The sequence below is a fragment of the Aquarana catesbeiana genome, linkage group LG06, assembly GCF_042186555.1.
Source record: "Aquarana catesbeiana isolate 2022-GZ linkage group LG06, ASM4218655v1, whole genome shotgun sequence".
NCBI classification, from domain to species: Eukaryota; Metazoa; Chordata; class Amphibia; order Anura; family Ranidae; genus Aquarana; species Aquarana catesbeiana.
In genome coordinates, this window is record NC_133329.1 from 15,925,523 (window position 1) to 15,946,031 (window position 20,509).

The 20,509-nt window shown below is 42.9% G+C and overlaps 1 protein-coding gene across 1 annotated transcript; it reads right to left on the minus strand.

The window, feature by feature from the left end:
• Window positions 1-658: 658 nt before the first annotated feature.
• LOC141148181 (uncharacterized) lies at window positions 659-17,813 on the minus strand. Its single transcript, XM_073635378.1, has 4 exons — window positions 17,298-17,813; window positions 8,041-8,167; window positions 6,227-6,300; window positions 659-3,184 (listed from the first exon to the last, which is right to left on the minus strand). The coding sequence occupies exons 1-4, from the start codon at window positions 17,614-17,616 to the stop codon at window positions 2,805-2,807; spliced, it is 900 nt and encodes a 299-aa protein (XP_073491479.1). The 5' UTR covers window positions 17,617-17,813; the 3' UTR covers window positions 659-2,804.
• Window positions 17,814-20,509: the final 2,696 nt, after the last annotated feature.

A 20,509-nucleotide genomic window follows, 5' to 3' on the forward strand; every position in this document is an offset into this window, starting at 1 on the left:
GTGCTTCATATGTTTTGCACTTTGACATTTGTAATGCAACACAGAAGAAATGGCGAGGTATACACTGGTTGCCTGTCTCTTTAGGGTATAGGGACAAGCTAGTTGCAGGAATACATGGATGATGGACATAATGGGATCGATCAGCCATGACAGTACAAACCATAGCCACAGCATGTGAGATTATCATTATGGGTAAGGCAAATAAACCACATAAGGAATATAATTACACTAAGGTCCCTTTCACACAAAGTAGCCAATCAGGTCAACCTGTCAGTTTTTTCAGGTGGAACTGATCTGACCCTCCATTCACTCCTATGGACCGGTGGGTGTAAACAAACTTGGGTCCCTTTATACCCGCCCATCTCCAACCTGATCTGCTTAAAAATAAAAAATGGAAGGGGATCTGTCCACTTCAGTCTAGGAGGATCGAATTGGAGGACAGTCAGGTGTAAATGGACAATGGAGTCAGTTTAGACCTGAGAGCAGAGCAGCTCTGTCCATGTCCTCCCTGCATAAACTGAGCGGACACAGACCTGTCATCCACCCCGCTCTGCTCTCATCAGCAGACAGATCCCCGGAGTCTGCTCCATATGAAGGGGGCCTAATACCTAGATAACCCAAAAGGACTAGAAAAAACAACAAGAATATTTAAAAGTGCACAATGCCTTTAATATTTTTTTCATTTTACATATATAAAAAAATTATTATGATTTTTTTTTTACATTTTAATATGTGGTGTTATCATTTAGTAAACAGCTGGGTAGAACCCTAAAAATCTTGGATATAAGATACACAGTGCCTTGAAAAAATATTCATACCCCTCGAAATTTTCCACATTTTGTCATGTTACAACCAAAAAAGTAAATGTATTTTATTGAGATTTTTATGTGATAGACCAACACAAAGTGGCACATCATTTTTTCAAGTGGAAGGAAAATGATAAATGGTTTTCAAATTTTTTTTACAAATAAATATGTGAAAAGTGTGGGGGGGCATTTGTATGGCGCCCCCCTGAGTCAATACTTTGTAGAACCTAAAATAAAAAAACATACTTTGTAGAACCTCCTTTCTCTGTAATTACAGCTGCAAGTCTTTTTGCCCATTCTTCTTTGCAAAATATCTCAAGCTCTGTCAGATTGGATGGAGAACGTCTGTGAACAGCAATTTTCAAGTCTTGCCACAGATTCTCAACTGGATTTAGTTCTGGGCTTTGACTGGGCAATTCTACCACATGAATATGCTTTGATCTAAACCATTCCATTGTAGCTCTGGCTGGATGTTTCGGGTCGTTGTCCTGCTGGAAGGTGAACCTCCGCCCCAGTCTCAAGTCTTTTGCAGACTCTAATGCCCCGTACACACGAGCGGGCTTCTCGTCCGCCCGAACTCCGAAGGACTTTTCGACGGAGTTCCGACGGAGTTCCAACGAAACGGACTTGCCTACACACGATCCCACCAAAGTCCAATCGTTTCGAATGTGGTGACGTACAAATTGACTAGAATAAGGAAGTTCATAGTCCAGTAGCCAATAGCTGCTCTTGCGTCGTTTTTGGTCCGTCGGACTAGCATACAGACGAACATTAAGTCCGTCGGAAAGATTTGAAACACGTTCTATTTCTAAAGTCCATCAGATTTTTCGACAGAAAAGGTAAGATGAAGGTCCGATAAAGCCCACACCCGATCGGAATGTCCGATGGAATCCTTCCGTCTGACCTTTTCTGCTGGAAAGTCCGCTCGTGTGTACGCAGCATAACAGGTTTTCCTCTAAGATTGTCCTGTATTTGGCTCCATCCATCTTCACATCAACTCTGACCCTCCTGAAGAAAAGCATCCCCACAACATGATGCTGCCACCACCATGTTTCACGGTAGGGATGGTGTGTTTAGAGTGATGTGCAGTGTTAGTTTTCTGTCACACAAAGCATTTTGCTTTTAGACCAAAAAGTTAAATTTTGGTCTCATCTGAGCAGAGCACCTTCTTCCACATGTTTGCTGTGTCCTCCACAAACTACAAACAGGACTTCTTATGACTTTCTTTCACCAATGTCTTTCTTCTTGTCACTCTTCCATAAAGGCCAGATTTGTGGAGAGCACGACTAATAGTTGTCCTGTGGACAGATTCCCCCACCTGAGCTCTGCAGCTCCTCCAGATTTACCATGGACCTCTTGGCTGCTTCTCTGATGAATGCTCTCCTTGCCCGGCCGGTCAGTTTAGGTGGACGGCCATGTCTTGGTAGGTTTGCAGTTGTGCCATACTCTTTCCATTTTCAGATGGTGGATTGAACAGAGCTCTGTGAGATGTTCAAAGCTTGGGAGATTTTTTTTATAACCTAACCCTGTTTTATACTTCTCCACAACTTTATCCCTGACCTGTCTGGTGTGTTCCTTGGCCTTCATGATGTTGTTTGTTCACTAAGGTTCTCTAACTAACCTTTGAGGGCTTCACAGAACAGATGTATTTATCCTGAGATTAAATTACACTCAGGGGAACTCTATTTACTAATTAGGTGACTTCTGAAGGCAATTGGTTCCACTATATTTTAGTTAGGGGTATCAGAGTAAAGTGGGGCTGAATACAAATGCCCCCCCACACTTTTCACATATTTATTTGTTACAAATTTTGAAAACCATTTATCATTTTCCTTCCACTTCACAATTTTGTGCCACTTTGTGTTGGTCTATCACATAAAATCACAAAATACATTTACGTTTTTGGTTGTAACATGAAAAATTTCAAGGGGTATAAATACATTTTTCAAGGCGCTGTAATTGTGCCCAATAAGAAGTTTAGCAAGGGAGAAGTTCTTGTTATTGTTTGTGCCTGAAAAGTTTGCGCCAAAAACTTGTGTTGGTTTGGTTTCTTTTTGCCCGTTGTTCCTCTTCTTTCCTTATCTGTTCTTCTTGTTGGGCCAGCTTGGCATCGTGGATGTGGTTAAGGAGGAACAATCGACGGCCTATCCGATCCTTCTTTGGGTTTCTTGGCTGCTCCATAAGATACTTGGCATTGTTTAGAGCGCTGTCAATGAACTTAAGGATGTCTGTTGTCCTTCCCAGTGTTTTCATGTGGTCTTCATTTGTGTAGTTCTCAACGGTCATCACCACCTCAGCCCTCATTCGCCTGAAAGTTTTCTCCAGTGTCAGGTAATCGGCACTATGTTTATTAGTAAGGACGATAATGGGGTAAACTCCTAGAAAAATCAAGAATACACAGAGTTCAACAAAATATCACAAATGGCAGAGCTGTGTTTAGACATCATACACGATGGTGACACCTATTGCTATGCTCATCTTGTGTCATGTGATCACTGTATGGAAGACTAACACTAGAATGAGCTCTAGGGGGCAGCATGGAGTCTGTCATCTACGTATCACCAATTTTCTGCCATATAGGGCACCAAACACAAGGGGAGAGATGGTTTCATGTTTCCTATAAGAGCCTTCTAACTCCCGTTACCATTCCCTGCACCCCACCAAGTTCTTGCTAAGTCATTATCTTATGTCTTATGTTTAGCTAAGTCATACCTACTGTATGTTCTTGCTAAGGATCAGTTTACTGCATTCTTACATTTTGAGGTTTGAGGGTGCCACCTCTAACTCTATTGCCCTAGAACTGCCTCACAAGGGCTATTAGGGTAAATGCAACCTTAACAAAAGGCTAGCTTTATGCTAAGTCAGCACCAATGTTTGCTGAAGACACAGGTGATCATTATTCAAACTTTTGGCAGTGCATTCAGCTTCTATACACTGTATATAATTTTTACCGCTTTCGGACTGCCTACCGCATATATACTGCGGCAGGGCGGCCTGGCTGTGCAAAATCACGTACCCGTACGTGATTTTGTGCACGTGATCTGGGGCGCGTTCGCGCGCCACCAGAGCCCTGCACCCTTTTAGATTGGACACATCGGGAGCCAAATCAGCGGGGTCCAGCGGCCCAGACCTCGTTTGCAGGAAAGGCAGAACGGTGGTCTGCCTATGTAAACAAGGCAGACCGCTATTCCGTGAGGGAGGAAAAGGGAGATATTGTGTTTCATGTAAACAGAAACACATATCTATCTTTTCCTCCGGTGTATCCACTCCCTCCACAGTTAGAAAGGACTCCCTAGGAGCACACTTAACCCTTTGATCACCCCTGATGTTAACCCCTTCCCTACAAGTGTCATTTATACAGTGACAGTGCATTTTTTTAAGACTGATCCCTGTATTGGTGTCACTGGTCCACGAAAAGTTCCACTAAGTGTCAGAGCTCCTTGTCTAGCCTCCCCCTTTTATATTTACTTGAGCCCGATCTCGATCCAGTGCTGTGCCTGAGAGTAGAGGCTGAGCTATGAGCAAGAGCAAGATCGTGCCTGCATGTGTGCCCACATAACAAGTGGCTTGCTTTCGGGACACTCAGTAGGGGGGAGGAACCAGGAGCGGGCAGGGGACCCGAGAAGATGAGGATCCAGGCTGCTCTGTGCAAAACCATTGCACAGGGTAGGTACAGTGCCTTGAAAAAAGTATTCACACCCCTTGAAATTTTCCACATTTTGTCATGTTACAACCAAAAACGTAAATGTATTTTATTGAGATTTTATTTGATAGACCAACACAAAGTGGCACATAATTGTGAAGTGGAAGGAAAATGATAAATTGTTTTCATTTTTTTTACAAATAAATATCTGAAAAGGGTGGGGGGGGGCATTGGTATTCAGCACCCTTTTCTCTGATATGCCTAACTAAAATCCAGTGGAACCAATTGCCTTCAGAAGTCACCTTCACATTAGTAAATAGAGTCCGCCTGTGTGAAATTTAATCTCAGTATAAATACAACTGTTCTGTGAAGCCCTCAGGGGTTTGTTAGAGAACCTTAGTGAACAAACAGAATCATGAAGGTCAAGGAACACACCAGACAGGTCAGGGATAAAGTTGTGGAGAAGTATAAAGCAGGGTTAGGTTATAAAAAAATCTCCCAAGCTTTGAAGATCTCACTGAGCTCTGTTCAATCCATCATCGGAAAATGTAAAGAGTATGGCACAACTGCAAACCTACCAAGACATGGCCATCCACCTAAACTGACCGGCCGGGCAAGGAGAGAATTCATCAGAGAAGCAGCCAAGAGGTCCATGGTAACTCTGGAGGAGCTGCAGAGATCCACAGCTCAGGTGGGAGAATCTGTCCACAGGACAACTATTAGTCGTGTTCTCCACAAATCTGACCTTTATGGAAGAGTGACAAGAAGAAAGACATTGGTGAAAGAAAGTCATAAGAAGTCCTGTTTGTAGTTTGTGAGAAGCCATGTGGGGGACACAACAAACGTAGAAGAAGGTGCTCTGGTCAGATGAGACCAAAATTGAACGTTTTGGCCTAAAAGCAAAACGCTATGTGTGGTGGAAAAATAACACTGCACATTACCCTGAACACACCGTCCCCACCGTGAAACATGGTGGTGACAGCATCATGTTGTGGGGATGCTTTTCTTCAGCAGGGACAGGGAAGCTGGTCAGAGTTTATGGGAAGATGGATGGAGACAAATACAGGACAATCTTAGAAGAAAACATGTTAGAGTCTACAAAAGACTTGAGACCGGGGCGGAGGTTCACCTTCCAGCAGGACAACAACCCGAAACATCCAGCCAGAGCTACAATGGAATGGTTTAGATCAAAGCATATTCATGTGTTAGAATGGCCTGTCACAGTCCAGACCTAAATCCAATTGAGAATCTATTCGGGGCAAAAATGTCCCTCTCTAGATGTGCAAAGCTGGTAGAGACATCCCCAAAAAGACTTGCAGATGTAATTGTAGAGAAAGGGGGTTCTACAAAGTATTGACTCTGGGGGGCGCCATACAAATGCCCCCCCACACTTTTCACATATTTATTTGTAAAAAAAAAAAAAAATTGAAAATCATTTATTTTCCTTCTACTTTACAATTATGTTCCACTTTGTGTTGATCTATCACATAAAATCCCAATAAAATAAATTTACGTTTTTGGTTGTAACATGACAAAATGTGGAAAATTTCAAGGGATATGAATACTTTTTCAAGGCACTGTAAGTAAGGCATGTTTGGTATTAAAGAAAAATACCTTTACAATCACTTAAAGTTCAGATAAAAACAAATGTATGGTAATTTTGACTGGTGATGCTTTAATTGTATTATTATTATTATTATTATTATTATTATTATTGTAAATATGTTTTGCTTTATTAATTAGTTTAAACCATTGTTCTGATTTGATTAGTATTTACCTGTCATGAGTCGACAGTTCGTAATAAAGGAGGACAGTTCAGCAATGCCCTCCTCTGGAATCGAATGTTTGACACTATAAAAGACATAAATAGTTATGAAAGCAACAATTGACCAAAGAACATGAATGTATTTATTTTGTTAGAAGACATGGAGGTGCTTGCATGTAAACTGCATGTAAATGTGTTCTGTGTAAACGTGGCAAAATCGAATGTTCGCAGGCGATATTATCCGCAGATGGAATGTGTGTGTATGGAAGATACCACATTACAGCCACAAGATGGAGCTGAGGAAAATACTTGGTTCCGAATACAGATTGCACCATCTAGTGGCCACACTGCGGTATTTTTCCTATTCATTCAATCTACAGAAATTATAGCCTGAGAAGATTCGATTCGATTTTGTCCCATTAGCACAGAACAAATTTACAAGCAGTTCAAACACATTTTAACTACTTACGGACCGCCCGCCGCAGTTGTAAGTCGGCTCTTTGAAGAGGGAGTGTGTGTGACACAAATGCACGGGATCATTGATTAAAGGAACCCTGGTCAGGAAATTGTCCATTTGGTAACTATGCCACTTTACAATTTCTCCATGTGAATACGAGGGATTTTGTTTGTAGGAATTGATATTGCTGATATATATAAACAATGCTTGTATATTTTTTGACAGCAAATCAATCCCCTGAGGAAGACTTTGACCATGCACATTGAAACGCGTTGGTCATTTGCATATTCAATATTCGAGTCAATATTATGTACTGTTGTATGGCTACATTATTGTAGAATTGAATGGTGATACATATCTCAGACCAGAGCTCATATTTTAAACGTTTATGTGTTTATGTCTTGTTGTTGTTCTTTCAATAAAAAAACTTTTCTAAAACCAAATTTTAATTATTGTAATTTTGCTGTGGAAAAAACCCCACTCGGGGAGACTTTTCCATATTGTTTTATTTTTATTTGTTTTTATTGCATTTTAGTGTAAATATGAGATCTGCGGTCTTTGTGACCCCAGATCTCATATTTAAGAGGACCTGTCATGCTTTTTTTCTATTACAAGGGATGTTTATATTACTTGTAATAGGAATAAAAGTAACTCAATTTTTTTTTAAAAAAAGAGAGTTTCAAAATTAAAAAAAAAAAAGTAAAATAAATAAGAAAAAAAAAAAAAAGTAAAGTGCCCCTTCCCTCCGAGCTCGCACGCAGAAGCATACGTACCCGCATATGAAAACGGTGTTCAAACCACACATGTGAGGTATCGCTGCGATCGTTAGAGTAAGAGCAATAATTCTAGCCCTAGACCTCCTCTGTAACCCAAAACTGGTAACCTACAGTATATACGTTTTTTAAACATCGCCTATGGAGATTTTTAAGGGCAAAAGTTTGACGCCATTCCACGAGCAGGGGCAATTTTGAAGCGTGACATGTTGGGTATCAATTTACTCAGCGTGACATTATCTTTCACAATATAAAAAAAAAATTGGGCTAACTTTACTTTTGTCTTATTTTTTAATTCAATAAAGTGTATTTTTTCTCAAGAAAGTGCGCTTGTAAGACAGCTGCACAAATACAGTGTGACATAAAGTATTGCAACGACCGCCATTTTATTCTCTAGGGTGTTAGAAAAAAATATATAATGTTTGGGGGTTCTAAGTAATTTTCTAGCAAAAAAAAAGATTTTAACTTGTAAACACTGAGTCTAAAAAATAAGCCCAGGTCCTTAAGTGGTTAAAATAATACACACCATAGTTGTTTTATTTTTATTTATTTATTTATTTATTTATTTTTACTATAAAACAGAGATGAGCTCTCACTTGTAGACAAAGACAGGGATGATGAGGTCACTTTCATTGGGTTCCATCTCAGCTTGCTCCAGATTGCTGACCACATCACTGTAACTCTCTCTCCACACTACCCCAATGTCAAGAGGCAGGAAGTTACCTAAAGACAACACACAGAACTGAATATATTTAACTTAATATAATATCTTTAGGAGTTTAACTGTTAGGGAAAGGCTACAGTAGTAGGCAATGTGCATGCAATGTTTGTGGTGTGCTACATTTAGAAAAATTCATGTTAATTTTTTGCTGCGTTGTGGTACATTGGCAGCCCATTCATAGTGAAGAACTGCCCTATTCCCTATTTTTCTAAATTATTTTGGTTTTGCAATATAATAATATGAGAATATAGTGTCTTACAATATGTTTTGTTTTCTACATAGTCACATACACCGTGTTCCAAATATATCCAAATATATCCCCAGAGGAAGCCCATGGTGGCGAAACTTGTCATAGTTACATACACCGTGCTCTAAATATATCCCCTGAGGAAGCCCATGGTGGCGAAACTTGTCATAGTGACATACATCGTGTTCTAAATATATCCCCTGAGGAAGCCCATGGTGGCGAAACATGTCGGGATAACTACAAAATCGTCATCCCCAAATGTGATAAGATAACATCTTTTTTGACAGCACATTATAAGACAAGTTGTTTTCGATTTCTATGTCTGTTTGAGAATAACAAACTTTTAATTGTCCACTTTTTGTATTATTAAAATGTATTTTTATAGGACTGCGCATGCGCGCGAGCTTCAAGATGGCCGCCTGAGCTGGGAACTCCGCAGCACAATCCCCACAGCGGCCAAAGCACCCCCCGAAACAGGCCCCCAACGGCCCATCTGACATTGGGACAGCGCTGGGACCCCCCAGGATGTCTGGACCAGCCGGCAGACGCGATCTGGGGCTGGAGTTAGATCGAGTAGGCCGCGGAGGGTGTACCAAGATGGTCACCGGCATTTCTGCAGCAAAGCCACACGCGGCCTATGAGGGGATACAGCAAGACTGCAGGCAAGTGATATTACCAGCCAGACTGTCTTACTCCTAAGTGGCCCAGGGGACCCCACAAGGCCAGCCAGCTCCCTCCCCAGCCTCCACTGAGTCACTGCTCAGCAGAGCGATGGAGGTTTACAACCTGTCCCCAGCAGGGCCTGCTCCTCCATTTTACCAAGCATCTCTCTCTCCCTACCTGCAGGACCAGGACCAGTCCTCATCACAGGGGGACCTTTTCCACAAATTCTCTGCCTTACTGGAGAGGGGTCTGGCTAACACAGCTGCCCAGATCACCAGAGACATTAAATCGGACTTTGCCAACCTCTGCTCCAGAATGGAAGCCATAGAAACCAAACTGGACATCACTGTCTCACGAACCAACCAGAATTCTGCCCACATACAGGTCCTCCAGGATCAACTGGACACTGCCCTGGCCAGGATAGACGACCTCGAGAACAGGTTCAGGAGATACAATTTCCGAGTCCGAGGTCTCCCTAAAAACATCATGGATATCCCCCCAGCAATTCAGGACCTCATCAAGGATCTGCTTCCTAACACACCGCCTCACCGCCTGGAATTGGACAGGGCCCATAGAGCCCTTGGTCCCCCCAGAAAGGATGGTTCCCCAAGGGATATCATAGTCAAGCCCCACTTCTACGCTGTAAAGGAGGATGTGATGAGACAATCTCGCCTCAAACAGCTAGTCACTTGCCGAGGACATCAGATTCAAATGTTTGCAGACTTGGCCCCCCTCAACCATCCAAAAGTGAAGAACCCTTAAACCGCTCCTAACGGTTTTGTCCCAACAGGACATCAAATATTGCTGGACCTTCCCCTTCGGAGTGAAGTTCGCCATCCAAGACAAGGCCTATTCCTTCTCCTCCCTTCCAGAAGGGGAGAAACTCTTATGCCCCGTACACACGGTCGGACTTTGTTCGGACATTCCGACAACAAAATCCTAGGATTTTTTCCGACGGATGTTGGCTCAAACTTGTCTTGCATACACACGGTCACACAAAGTTGTCGGAAAATCCGATCGTTCTGAACGCAGTGACGTAAAACACATACGTCGGGACTATAAACGGGGCAGTGGCCAATAGCTTTTATCTCTTTATTCTGAGCATGCGTGGCACTTTGTCCGTCGGATTTGTGTACACACGATCGGAATTTCCGACAACGGATTTTGTTGTCGGAAAATTTTATCTCCTGCTCTCCAACTTTGTGTGTCGGAAAATCCGATGGAAAATGTCCGATGGAGCCCACACACGGTCGGAATTTCCGACAACACGCTCCGATCGGACAATGTCCATCGGAAAATCCGACCGTGTGTACGGGGCATTACTCCACCTTAAACTGATTTCCCAGGAAGCACCCATGGATTTTACCTCGGCACCAGGAGGATCCACCAAACGACCCCCCCCCCCGGCAAGTCCAGTTTCCCCACTCTGGAATAAAGGCAAGACCAAGAAGTCCAAAGTTGGCAGACGCCCTCCCGAATCTATTCCTCCAACTCGCCCCTAATAGGGCACTTCACTTAGGGATAACAATTCCCTCTGTTGTGGGAGCCTAGGGCTCCAATTTTATCCCTCATTGCCGGTCTTTAGGCCTTGCTATGTTTCCGTCTCAGGTTCCCAGTTTCATACAAGTTAACTCAATCCACGGTCAGACTGATGACCTTGACAGGGGCACCCGCCCTAGGTCTCTTAAAGCGGAGTTCCACCCTAAAGTGCTCATCGGATTCCTCCCCCCCTCAATTGGCACCTTGCAGGGGGGAGGGAGGTGCAGATACCTGTATAATATAGGTATCTGCACCCACTTCCGGGAATAGCTAGCCGCAGCTAGCCGCAAATGCCCCCCCCCCCGTTGTGTTGTGAGAAACACACAGTTCCCACAACACAACGGGGACCAGTGTAGACGCGCAGCGCGACTCGCGCATGCGCAGTAGGGAACCCGACAGTGAAGCAGCAACGCTTAACTTCTTGATTCCCTGACCGAGGATGGCGGTGGCAGCAGCCGAGAGACGAGCGATCGATCGGCTTCGGCTGCCGACATCGCTGGACCCTGGGACAGGTAAGTGTCCATTTATTAAAAGTCAGCAGCTGCAGCATTTGTAGCTGCTGGCTTTTAATATTTTTTGTTTATGGTGGACTCCCTCTTTAATTACTTTTGGTCAGAGAGGCAAATCAGAACATGACTTTCAGGTTCTCTCAAGTTCCATCCTTAAGTTTGATCTCTATGATCTTCTCGCTGTCTTTCGGGAAATCAACCTAAAGAACTGACATTCAAAGACTCTATTGATTTCAGGGATCTTTGGCAGAACCCAGCACAGGGTCCCCTACCAGGCGACACCACTAATAACAAACGGATATCATCACCCAAAGGAGGTAACATTTACTCCATAATTTCTTACTATGCCCCCAAAAATAAAGGACAAACTAAATTCTTTCAATCTATCCTTAAAACACTATTGCCCCTTGTAGAAAGCAGGGTCATCTTCGGAGGGGACTCAAATATAGCGTTCGACCAAGGACTCGATAAATCGAAACCTCCCAAAGGCCAACTGACACGTCCCACCAAAGCCAGCTTGAACATAGCTAAATCCCTTCATGCACATGGGCTAGTCGACATATGGAGGGAACTTAATCCCTCAAAAAGGGACTATACCCACTATTCGGCTCCCCACCAGTCGTGTTCCAGAATAGATCATATTCTCGTACACCCCTCCCTTATTCCATCAACATATAAGGCGAACATAATCGTCACCGCCTGGTCGGACGACTCCATAGTCCTACTTTACATGCAAAACTCTATCACTAGGCCTTCGGGCTCACACTGGTGCCTAAACAAAGCCATCCTGAGTGACCCCATTAAAACCACTGAAATAGAGAATTCACTGAAGGAATATTTCCTACTTAACAACATAGACAATATCTCCCCCGAGACCCTCTGGGCAGCCCACAAAGCTACCATTATGCGAAAAATCATCAGTATTGCAACTCAATTAAAGAAAGAAAGACAAATAGACATCACAAAACTCGAAAAGAACGTTGCTCCCTAAAAACTCCGACACAAGAAGAACCCTCTAAAGCCTTAATGGACCAACTGGACGCAACTAGGCTGGAATTGAATTTAGCCCTCACGGTAAAAGTGGAGAAGTACATCCGCTGGAGTGGAGCTAGATTCTACCATCAAAAATATAAAATTGGTCCGATGCTGGCCTCTAAACTATTCCCGCGACCACGTTCCCACTGTATTCCCAGGATTAGAGTAGCTGGTCAACCCCCTTCGGCTGACCCCAACAAGGTACTGGAGGCCTTCCGGGACTTCTACACCAACCTTTATAGCAAGTCCACCAAGAATATGGACCCCCTAATATCCGTATTTCTTCGTGACATCCCGATATCAACTCTATCTGCAGAACATAGGGAGGTTATGGAGGTGTGCATCTCTGTGGAGGAAATAAGGGAGGTCATTAAAAACCTCAAAACAGGCTCAGTCACTGGACCAGATGGTCTATCTGTGCCATACTATAAGGCCTTCGTTGACACGTTAGCACCCCACATGGCTAAATTCTTTAACACGAAGGCACAGGGATCACCCTTAGATCCTAAGCTTAATGCAGCCTATGTAACAGTAATTCCCAAACCAATAAAAACCCAGAAGAAGTTGAGAATTATAGACCAATCTCTCTCATAAATAACGACCTCAAGATCCAAAATAATGGCCAATCGTTTATCCTCCTTCATAAGTCGGTACGTCCATAAGGACCAAGTAGGGTTCATCCCGGGGAGACAGGGGCAGACAGATCAAATCAGAAGTGCCATTGACCTAGCCTCCCTTCTACAATCGGGATGGGATGGGGGCCCCAAACAGGAAGGGATGCTTCCGTCCTTAGATCTTCATAAACCACTCCTAGGGGCTATTAGACCAAACGCACCACTCCACTTAACTCATGTGGTGCTCTAGGTCTCCCAATAGATGTTGCCGCGCTCCGGGGGCCTCGGGGGGGGGCAGTCTTGGCACAGTATGCTCCCTTTAGGGGTGTCGGGGGAGCCTCCCGGGGGAACTGGGGCCAGGTATTGTACGAAACGAGTACCACAAGGTTTCCTCTGAAAAACATCAGTTTCTTTACTCTCAGCAAACATTGAGTTGCTATTCTCCTCAGTCATGGAATATGCCCCTTCCATGCCTACTAGAGGCATTATATGTTCTGTTATGTTATGGCGCATTGTATTCCGTCTTTATGCATTGACTGTACCTGATTTTTTGTTATTGGACAATAATAAAAAACTTTGAAAGTAAAATGTATTTATATAGATGAACCTTCTGGTTTCAATGTCTGTTGGTACCCTCAAAAATCCCTAAAAAAAAAACCTCTGTATTTATTTAATATTTTTTTTTTTTAAATTATAAATGCATGGTAATATTTATAAAATATATAAATGTAATACATTCATAAATAATTATAGTATTTATTTCAGCAAAGAGCAAAATGCAAAGTGAGATAACCTGCAGCAACCACAAACCATCTCTTAACCTAATTACAATATAATGATTGGTGGACTTTGTGCCTTGCTCCATCCTATCCAATAAATCCACTGCTGATTGCAGTGTGGAAATAGCAGTGAAAGGGATCAGGTATTTGTTCAAGGTGTGACCTTTCAAGATAAAAATATACCAGCCATTTCTATCTTAAAAGTTTGAGTGTTTTATATCACGAGCCTATTTTTAGATTATTTTATCTAAAGAGCGTATTGGCGGGTTCGTGCGCTGTGACTCTTCACAAACAACAAATTTGGAACACAACAAAATCATCTTCGTACAATACAGTTGCATTGGAGACAAATTATAAAGTGCTCACACGCTGGTACTTGTTCCCTGCCAGAATAGCGAAATATGCTCCCAATTACTCCCCATCCTGGTTTTCGAGGCTGTACTGATCTTGGATCACACCACCATACCTGGTGGGAGTGTCCGGTAGTCGAAAGATTTTGGAAAGATATATTCCATATCATTTCAACATTATTTGAATTACCTATCTCTCCTAATCCTATAATAGCACCTTTAAACTTAAAACCGGCTTATCTTTACCGCTGTCAATTTAACCGGTTCCCGACTGGCTCACGCAGATATACTGCGGCAGAATGGCTCCCCTGGGCAAAATCCTGTATGGGTACATCCATTCCTTTAGCTGCCGCCAGAGGGCGCACGCGCCGATGCACGGCGGGGGGTCCCAATGCACGTGGCCGGCGTGCATGATCGCCGCCGGCCATGCGCGAACGCGTGCATGAGTGCCAGCATGGGGATTTGTGTGTGTCAGGGAAGAGGAGCCATATCGTTTGTTCCTACCAAGTAGGAAAAATGATATGTCTCCTCTCCTAGTCAATCCTATCCCCCCACAGTTAGAACACACTGAGGGTACACACAATTAACTCCTTGATCGCCCCCTAGTGTTTAACCCCTTCCCTTCCAGTGACATTTACACAGTAATCAGTGCATTTTTATAGCACTGATCGCTGTATAAATGCCAATGGTCCAAGAAAAGTGTCAAAAGTCTCCGATCTGTCCGCAATGTCACAGTACCGCTAAAAATCGCAGATCGCCGCCATTACTAGTAAAAAAAATAATAATAAAAATACCATAAATCTTTCCCATAGTTTGGGCAAACCAATCAATATACGCTTATTGTGATTTTTTTTTTATACCAAAAATATGTAGAAGAATATATATTGGCCTAAACTGATAAACTGATGAAGATTTTTTTTTTTTTTTTTAAATTGGGGATATTTATTATAGCAAACAGTAAAAAATGTTGTATTTTTTTTTTTCAAAATTTTCGCTTTTTTTTTGTTAGTAGCACAAAAATTTAAACCACAGAGGTGATCAAATACCACCAAAAGAAAGCTCTGGGAAAAAAAGGATCGAATGACCACGCAATTGTCAGTTAAAGCGACGCAGTGCCAAATTGTAAAAAGTGCTCTGGTCGAGAAAGGGCTGAAGGGGTGTTCCAGCTGTAAAAAAATGTTTTTAAAAATCAGCAGCTACAAACACTGTAGCTTCTGACTTTTAATAAGCACACTTACTTGTCCAGGGTGGCCGCGATGTCGCCCCCCCCCCCCCCCAGGCCGATCCGTCCCTCGTATCGTGTGCCGCCGCCGCCATTCTCACTAAAGGAAACAGGCAGTGGAACCTTCCTCCTTCCTACCGCGCATTCGCGAGTCCCCCGGCGATTTATGAATATGCGGCTGTCTTCTGCGACACACACAGGTCCCAGAAGACACCGCGCCCAAATTTCCCAGAGGAGAAGAATGAAGATCACCACGGAATAGGAAGTGGCAGATTAGGACAATCTGCCTAGCAACAGGCATTTCTGGTAAGTAAAACATTTTTTTTTTCAAATGTTTTTTAAGGTATTTAAAGGAGCTTTTTGTGATTTTTTTTTTTTTTTTTTTTTTTTTTTTTAGGGTGGACCTCCACTTTAAGCTCTTACTACAGATCACTACAGCTGTGAAACAAACAATTGCCAAAGCCTGGAAATCCCCAACCATGATATTAACCGAAAGCAAACATAGAATCAATCAAGCTATGGTTCATACCAAAATCGAGGCTATAACTTGTGATAAAGTATCTAACATTGAGAAAATATGGCGACCTTGGGTGACACACTTTTTGCCTCCTAATTTTGATGAGTCCCACTCCCTACTAATGCCTTGGTAATTTTTACCTTGTGTTCTCTTGTTTTTTATATGCGTACCATGTGACCGGGATCACATATTACCCGGGGGATCTTTACTTTCCTTCCTCCCCTTTCTTCTCCCCTCTTTCTCCTCCCTTCTCATGATTCCCTTTCTATTTTTCAACTTTTGCCTATAGAAAATTTATGGGGGGAGCTGAAACTTTGAGTTGCCAAGTGACAGCCAAGAAAGCTTAAGGATTTAGAGAAGATCTGTAAAGAAGAGTGGACCAAAATCCCTCCTGAGATGTCTGCAAACCTGATCACCACCTACAAGAAACGCCTGACCTCTGTGATCGCCAACAAGGGTTTCTCCAACTACTAAGTCATGTTTTGCTTGGGGATCAAATACTTATTTTTACTCACTGAACTGCAACTCCATTTATAACATTTATATTGTGTGTGTTTTTTCTGGTTTTTTGGTTGATATTCTGTCTCTATAATTTAAAAAAAAAACTATGATAAAAATTATAGACCCTTCATTTCTTTGTAAGTGGGCAAACTTACACAATCTGCAGGGGAGACAATCATTATTTTCCCCTCTGTATAACAATTGGTTGTTCTTCATGGTCCAAATTTGTTTAGTACATTTTTACCAAGTATTTTTCTATAATAATAATAATAATAATACCATCCAAATTATAAAATATTTATATATATGTACAGTAAGTTCATACAATAATTGATGAAAAAAATCTCGAGTGCAAAATAGTTGTGATTAAAAAAAGAAACTTTTATCTCAACTGTTTTGCATTTGAGATTTATTGTTATGTGAACTTACAGTACATATTATATTGATTTTATCATTTGTATGTTATTATTATTATTATTATTACGAGTATTATAATTTTTTAAGACATTTTTACCTTAAATATAACCACTGTTTGATCAATATACAGTAGGTATTTTTAAGCCCTGACATACCATGGTGAATAGCTACTTACTGTAACAATTTCCATGCTTATAACAGGTTGAATGTTACATTTAACACACATTCAACAGGTACTTTTTAAAATATCATTGGCCAGGCTGATCATTGCAGTTTATAATAGAATTTTAAAATTGCTGATGGATTGTGATTGTGCAAATGAATGTTTTATACTGTATGTGTGTGTATATATATATATTTGAAACGTTTCAAATCTAAAGTCCGTCTGATTTTCGCCCGAAAAAGTCCGCTGCAGGTCTGATGAAGCCCACACACGGTCGGACTGTCCGACGGATTTGTCCCGTGGGACCAGTCCGGTCAAAAAAGTCCGCCCGTGTGTACACGCCATTAGCTTCTGAACAGACAAGGGATTCAATCTCTGAAGCAATGTGCCACACTTGAAGGTCTAAGTGATGAAAAAGGGTATAATTTATTTCAAGCATGTCCATCCTTTAATACTTTTATACTTTTTAAACTCTAGCCCAGAGAACATATTTCATTTAGATGTTAATAATGACTTCAGCCTCACTGAAGGTGTATAATTATTTGTTAAATATTGATTTTATCTCACAGCACTCACCAAGTTGAGCATATATTTCAGCTGTCTCGAAGTTGTTCATTTTCGGGCAGCCCCTGTTGTCCACCAGGGTTATGGTGTCTGTCAGCTGATATGATCTTCTCACCATCGTTTCGACTCTGTCTGGTCTCCCAACTTTAGCATATTCAAAGAACGGTCCACCATCCTCCAGAACATACTTACAGGAGTTAATTAAGGAGGATTTACCATGACCAGGCAAACCGAAGAGTTGAAGGAGGACCCGGTTGAAACCTTGGTTCCCCCTGGGGCCATCATCCAGACTGAAGTTCTTGATGTTCTCTCTGAGCTGGATGTGATTCATTTCTAGTAAATGTTCCTTCTCAGTCCCTTAGTATTTCTGCTCTGTTCTATGATTTGGTACACACCTTTATTTATGCATGTTATTTCCCAGTCAAAGTCTGAAATTGCTGACAACTACAGTTAACCAACTCAAGTAGACAAACGGCTGTGTTATTTTTATTACCGATTGAAGGAAATAACTAGGTGTGGCCAATATAGTAGATCAGGGCACCATTGTCCATGGGAAGATTTCCAGTTGGGGTTCCCTCATCCTGGTCCAATGTCTCCCCTCCCATCTTTTCAAGAAATATGTAGGGGTGTAGGAAACCATTCCACCAACCTGGCAAAAGGCTAAGTATTGAAGTGGGATATCTGTGCCAAAGTGTTTACCACACTTGTGATGTGGCACAGTGCTTGTAATCACCCTGCCAAATAATAAAGGGCAAACTGGCAGGTACAAGCATAACAAAGGGAAAGACACCCCTTCCATGGAGATACAACCAAAATGCAAGGTGTTCCTAGCTGGTACATTATCCACTTATTCCGCAGAATTTTTTGCTAGAAAATTACTTCAAGCCCCGAAACATTATAAATATTTTTAAAGCAGAGGCCCTGGAAAATAAAATGGTGGGTGTTGCAAACTTTTTCAAACGCAACTTTTTAAAAGAAATATACTTTTTTGAATTTTAATGTACAAAAACACAATATAATACCCAATTGTTTGGTAACATTTAAAAGATGATGTTACATCAGGTAAAAAGATACCAAACATGTGATGCTTTAATAGTGCACATGCCTGTGCAAAGGAGACAAGCAATGTAAATGTTGTTATCCGCAGGCGACGCTTTACACGCCGCCTTTAAAGATTACCACTTTAGGTTTACAGAGGAGGTCTGGTACTAGAATTACTGCCCATGATATTACATTCGCGGTGATACCTCACATGTGATCGGTGTTTGCACATGTGCGTTACCGATGTGTGCATTCACCTTTGAACGCTAGTGTGACAGACCTAGCCGGAAAAGAGGCTTTTGGAGGGGACTGATGGCTAGCCTCCTGCAAACCGATTATGGGCCCTGGCATTTGGGGGGACGGTGCTCTTTGTGAGCTGTATGTCTGGGGACCCTGGAGGTGGCGTTACTTTAGATTCAGGTCCATGTCCCCCAAGACACACAGACTCTGGGGACCCTGGATATGCCATTGTGATGGGAGTCACTAATAGGGGCACAGGGTGAATGAGAACCCCACTATGATCTGTGCTAGTCAGACTCAATGCTGTATATGTGTGTATATATAATGTGTGCTGTCTCATTGTGTTGTGTACTGTTTGCTTTGCTAGTTTGGGGTAGGGCTGTATTCCAATGTTCTATTGTGTTTGTCTGCCTTCGATCACAGGATGTGTATTGCTGTGAGGAAAGAGGGAGGGGGGATTCCTCCAGCAGCCCCCCTGTTAAGACTGTTTACTGAAGAGAAGTTATGCACACCTGACCTGTGTGTCTATTGTTATTGGACAGTTTAACCCGCCCTGTTTTCCAAAGGTGGGGGGGAAATGTTTTGAAGTGGGATCTGTATAACATGTGTTTTTTGAATAAAGATTCATTCCTGCTTGGAACCTGAAGACAGAGCCGTGTCTCGTTTTTGGGGTGGATTATTTGTATGGGTTCTTTGTTTGGCTGATTGGAGTGTTCGGTAGCTGCCTTTGTGTTTGGGTATGGAATGTCCTAAACGACTTTAACCCCTTTCATACTCGGGGTTACACTGGTGGCTAGCAGTGGGATCATTCCCACAGCCCAGAAGGACAGCTACAAGAGGACACAGGACAATGGAAGCACAGTATGGACGGCTAAAGCTCTCTTCCCTCAAGGACTTACTGGAGAACCGGGGCCGACCGGCCAACAACCGTAAGAAGAGGGACATTATCGCAGAACTAGTCGAAATGGATAGAGCTGAAAGACCCAACATAACCAAAAGGCCCAGCATAGCAGACTTCAGTCACCCCAGCGGAGATATGGATCTGGCATCAAAGTTCCCCGGGCTGCTGCGGATCGTCCTTTCAGCAATCCCCAGGACTGTGTCTGTGGATGAATACCTGGAGCTCAGGCAGAAGATCCGGGTAAGACACTGGATTAGAGCCCTCCAGTTTGCTGCAACACAACAGGGCAAGTGCTTTCCAACCCCAGAGCAGCAGGCCAGTGCACAACGGGAGTTACGGATGCAATTCCTGGGAGAGCGGCCCCAGGAGCAATGGGTGACTGAGTTGGACAGGCTGGTCCAGCAAGAAATAGAGCTGGACAATCGGTATTGGGCTCTGCAATGGCACGTGGAGGAGGAATATTTAGGGGAGACAACAGAATGCTCTCCGGAGGGATATGACTTTGGTGGCCCTGGATTGTTGTGGGAGAGCCTTTCAGATTGTTTTGTGTATGGCGATGAAGGGGAACCTACCCTGGAGGACCTGCGAGAATACAGAGAGGCTATGTTCAGTCTTGCAAGGGTCTCAGAGCTTAAACCTGATCTAGACTATTTGCTAAGGAAGGAACAGCATCTGGAAAGGGCATACAGGAAACTGCTAGAATGCGTTCAGCAGCATGCCAGAGAATCGGCAGTGGAAACTCCGGAGATTGCCATCTCCAAAGCTGAAGTGCTGACAACAGGGCAGAGTTCTGCTAACCTCTGCCCAGCACTGATAGCATCTTCTGGGTTCCACGGACATGAGATTGTGAACTTCTATCCCCAGACACCAGTTGCAGACACAGGGGATTTGATGGACTTTTCTGCTGGGGAGGAACAGCCAGGTGAGCCTCCGGTGGGGGAGTTGGTGTTAAGGCCTGGCTTCACTGTGCTCTGCCCAGCACCAACAGCAGTATTTGTGGAGTTACAAGGAACTTCCCCAGCTGAAGCGCTGGTCACCGGAC

What these genes read in the sequence shown, in the direction of transcription:
- LOC141148181 (XM_073635378.1), bottom strand. Translation starts at nt 17,616, where the DNA reads ATGAATCACATCCAGCTCAGAGAGAACATCAAGAACTTCAGTCTGGAT. An exon ending in ATCCCTGTCTTTGTCTACAA is followed by an intron (nt 6,301 to 8,040) that starts GTGAGAGCTCAT and finishes TGTCTTTTATAG; the next exon opens with TGTCAAACATTCGATTCCAG. An exon ending in GAACTGTCGACTCATGACAG is followed by an intron (nt 3,185 to 6,226) that starts GTAAATACTAAT and finishes TGATTTTTCTAG; the next exon opens with GAGTTTACCCCATTATCGTC.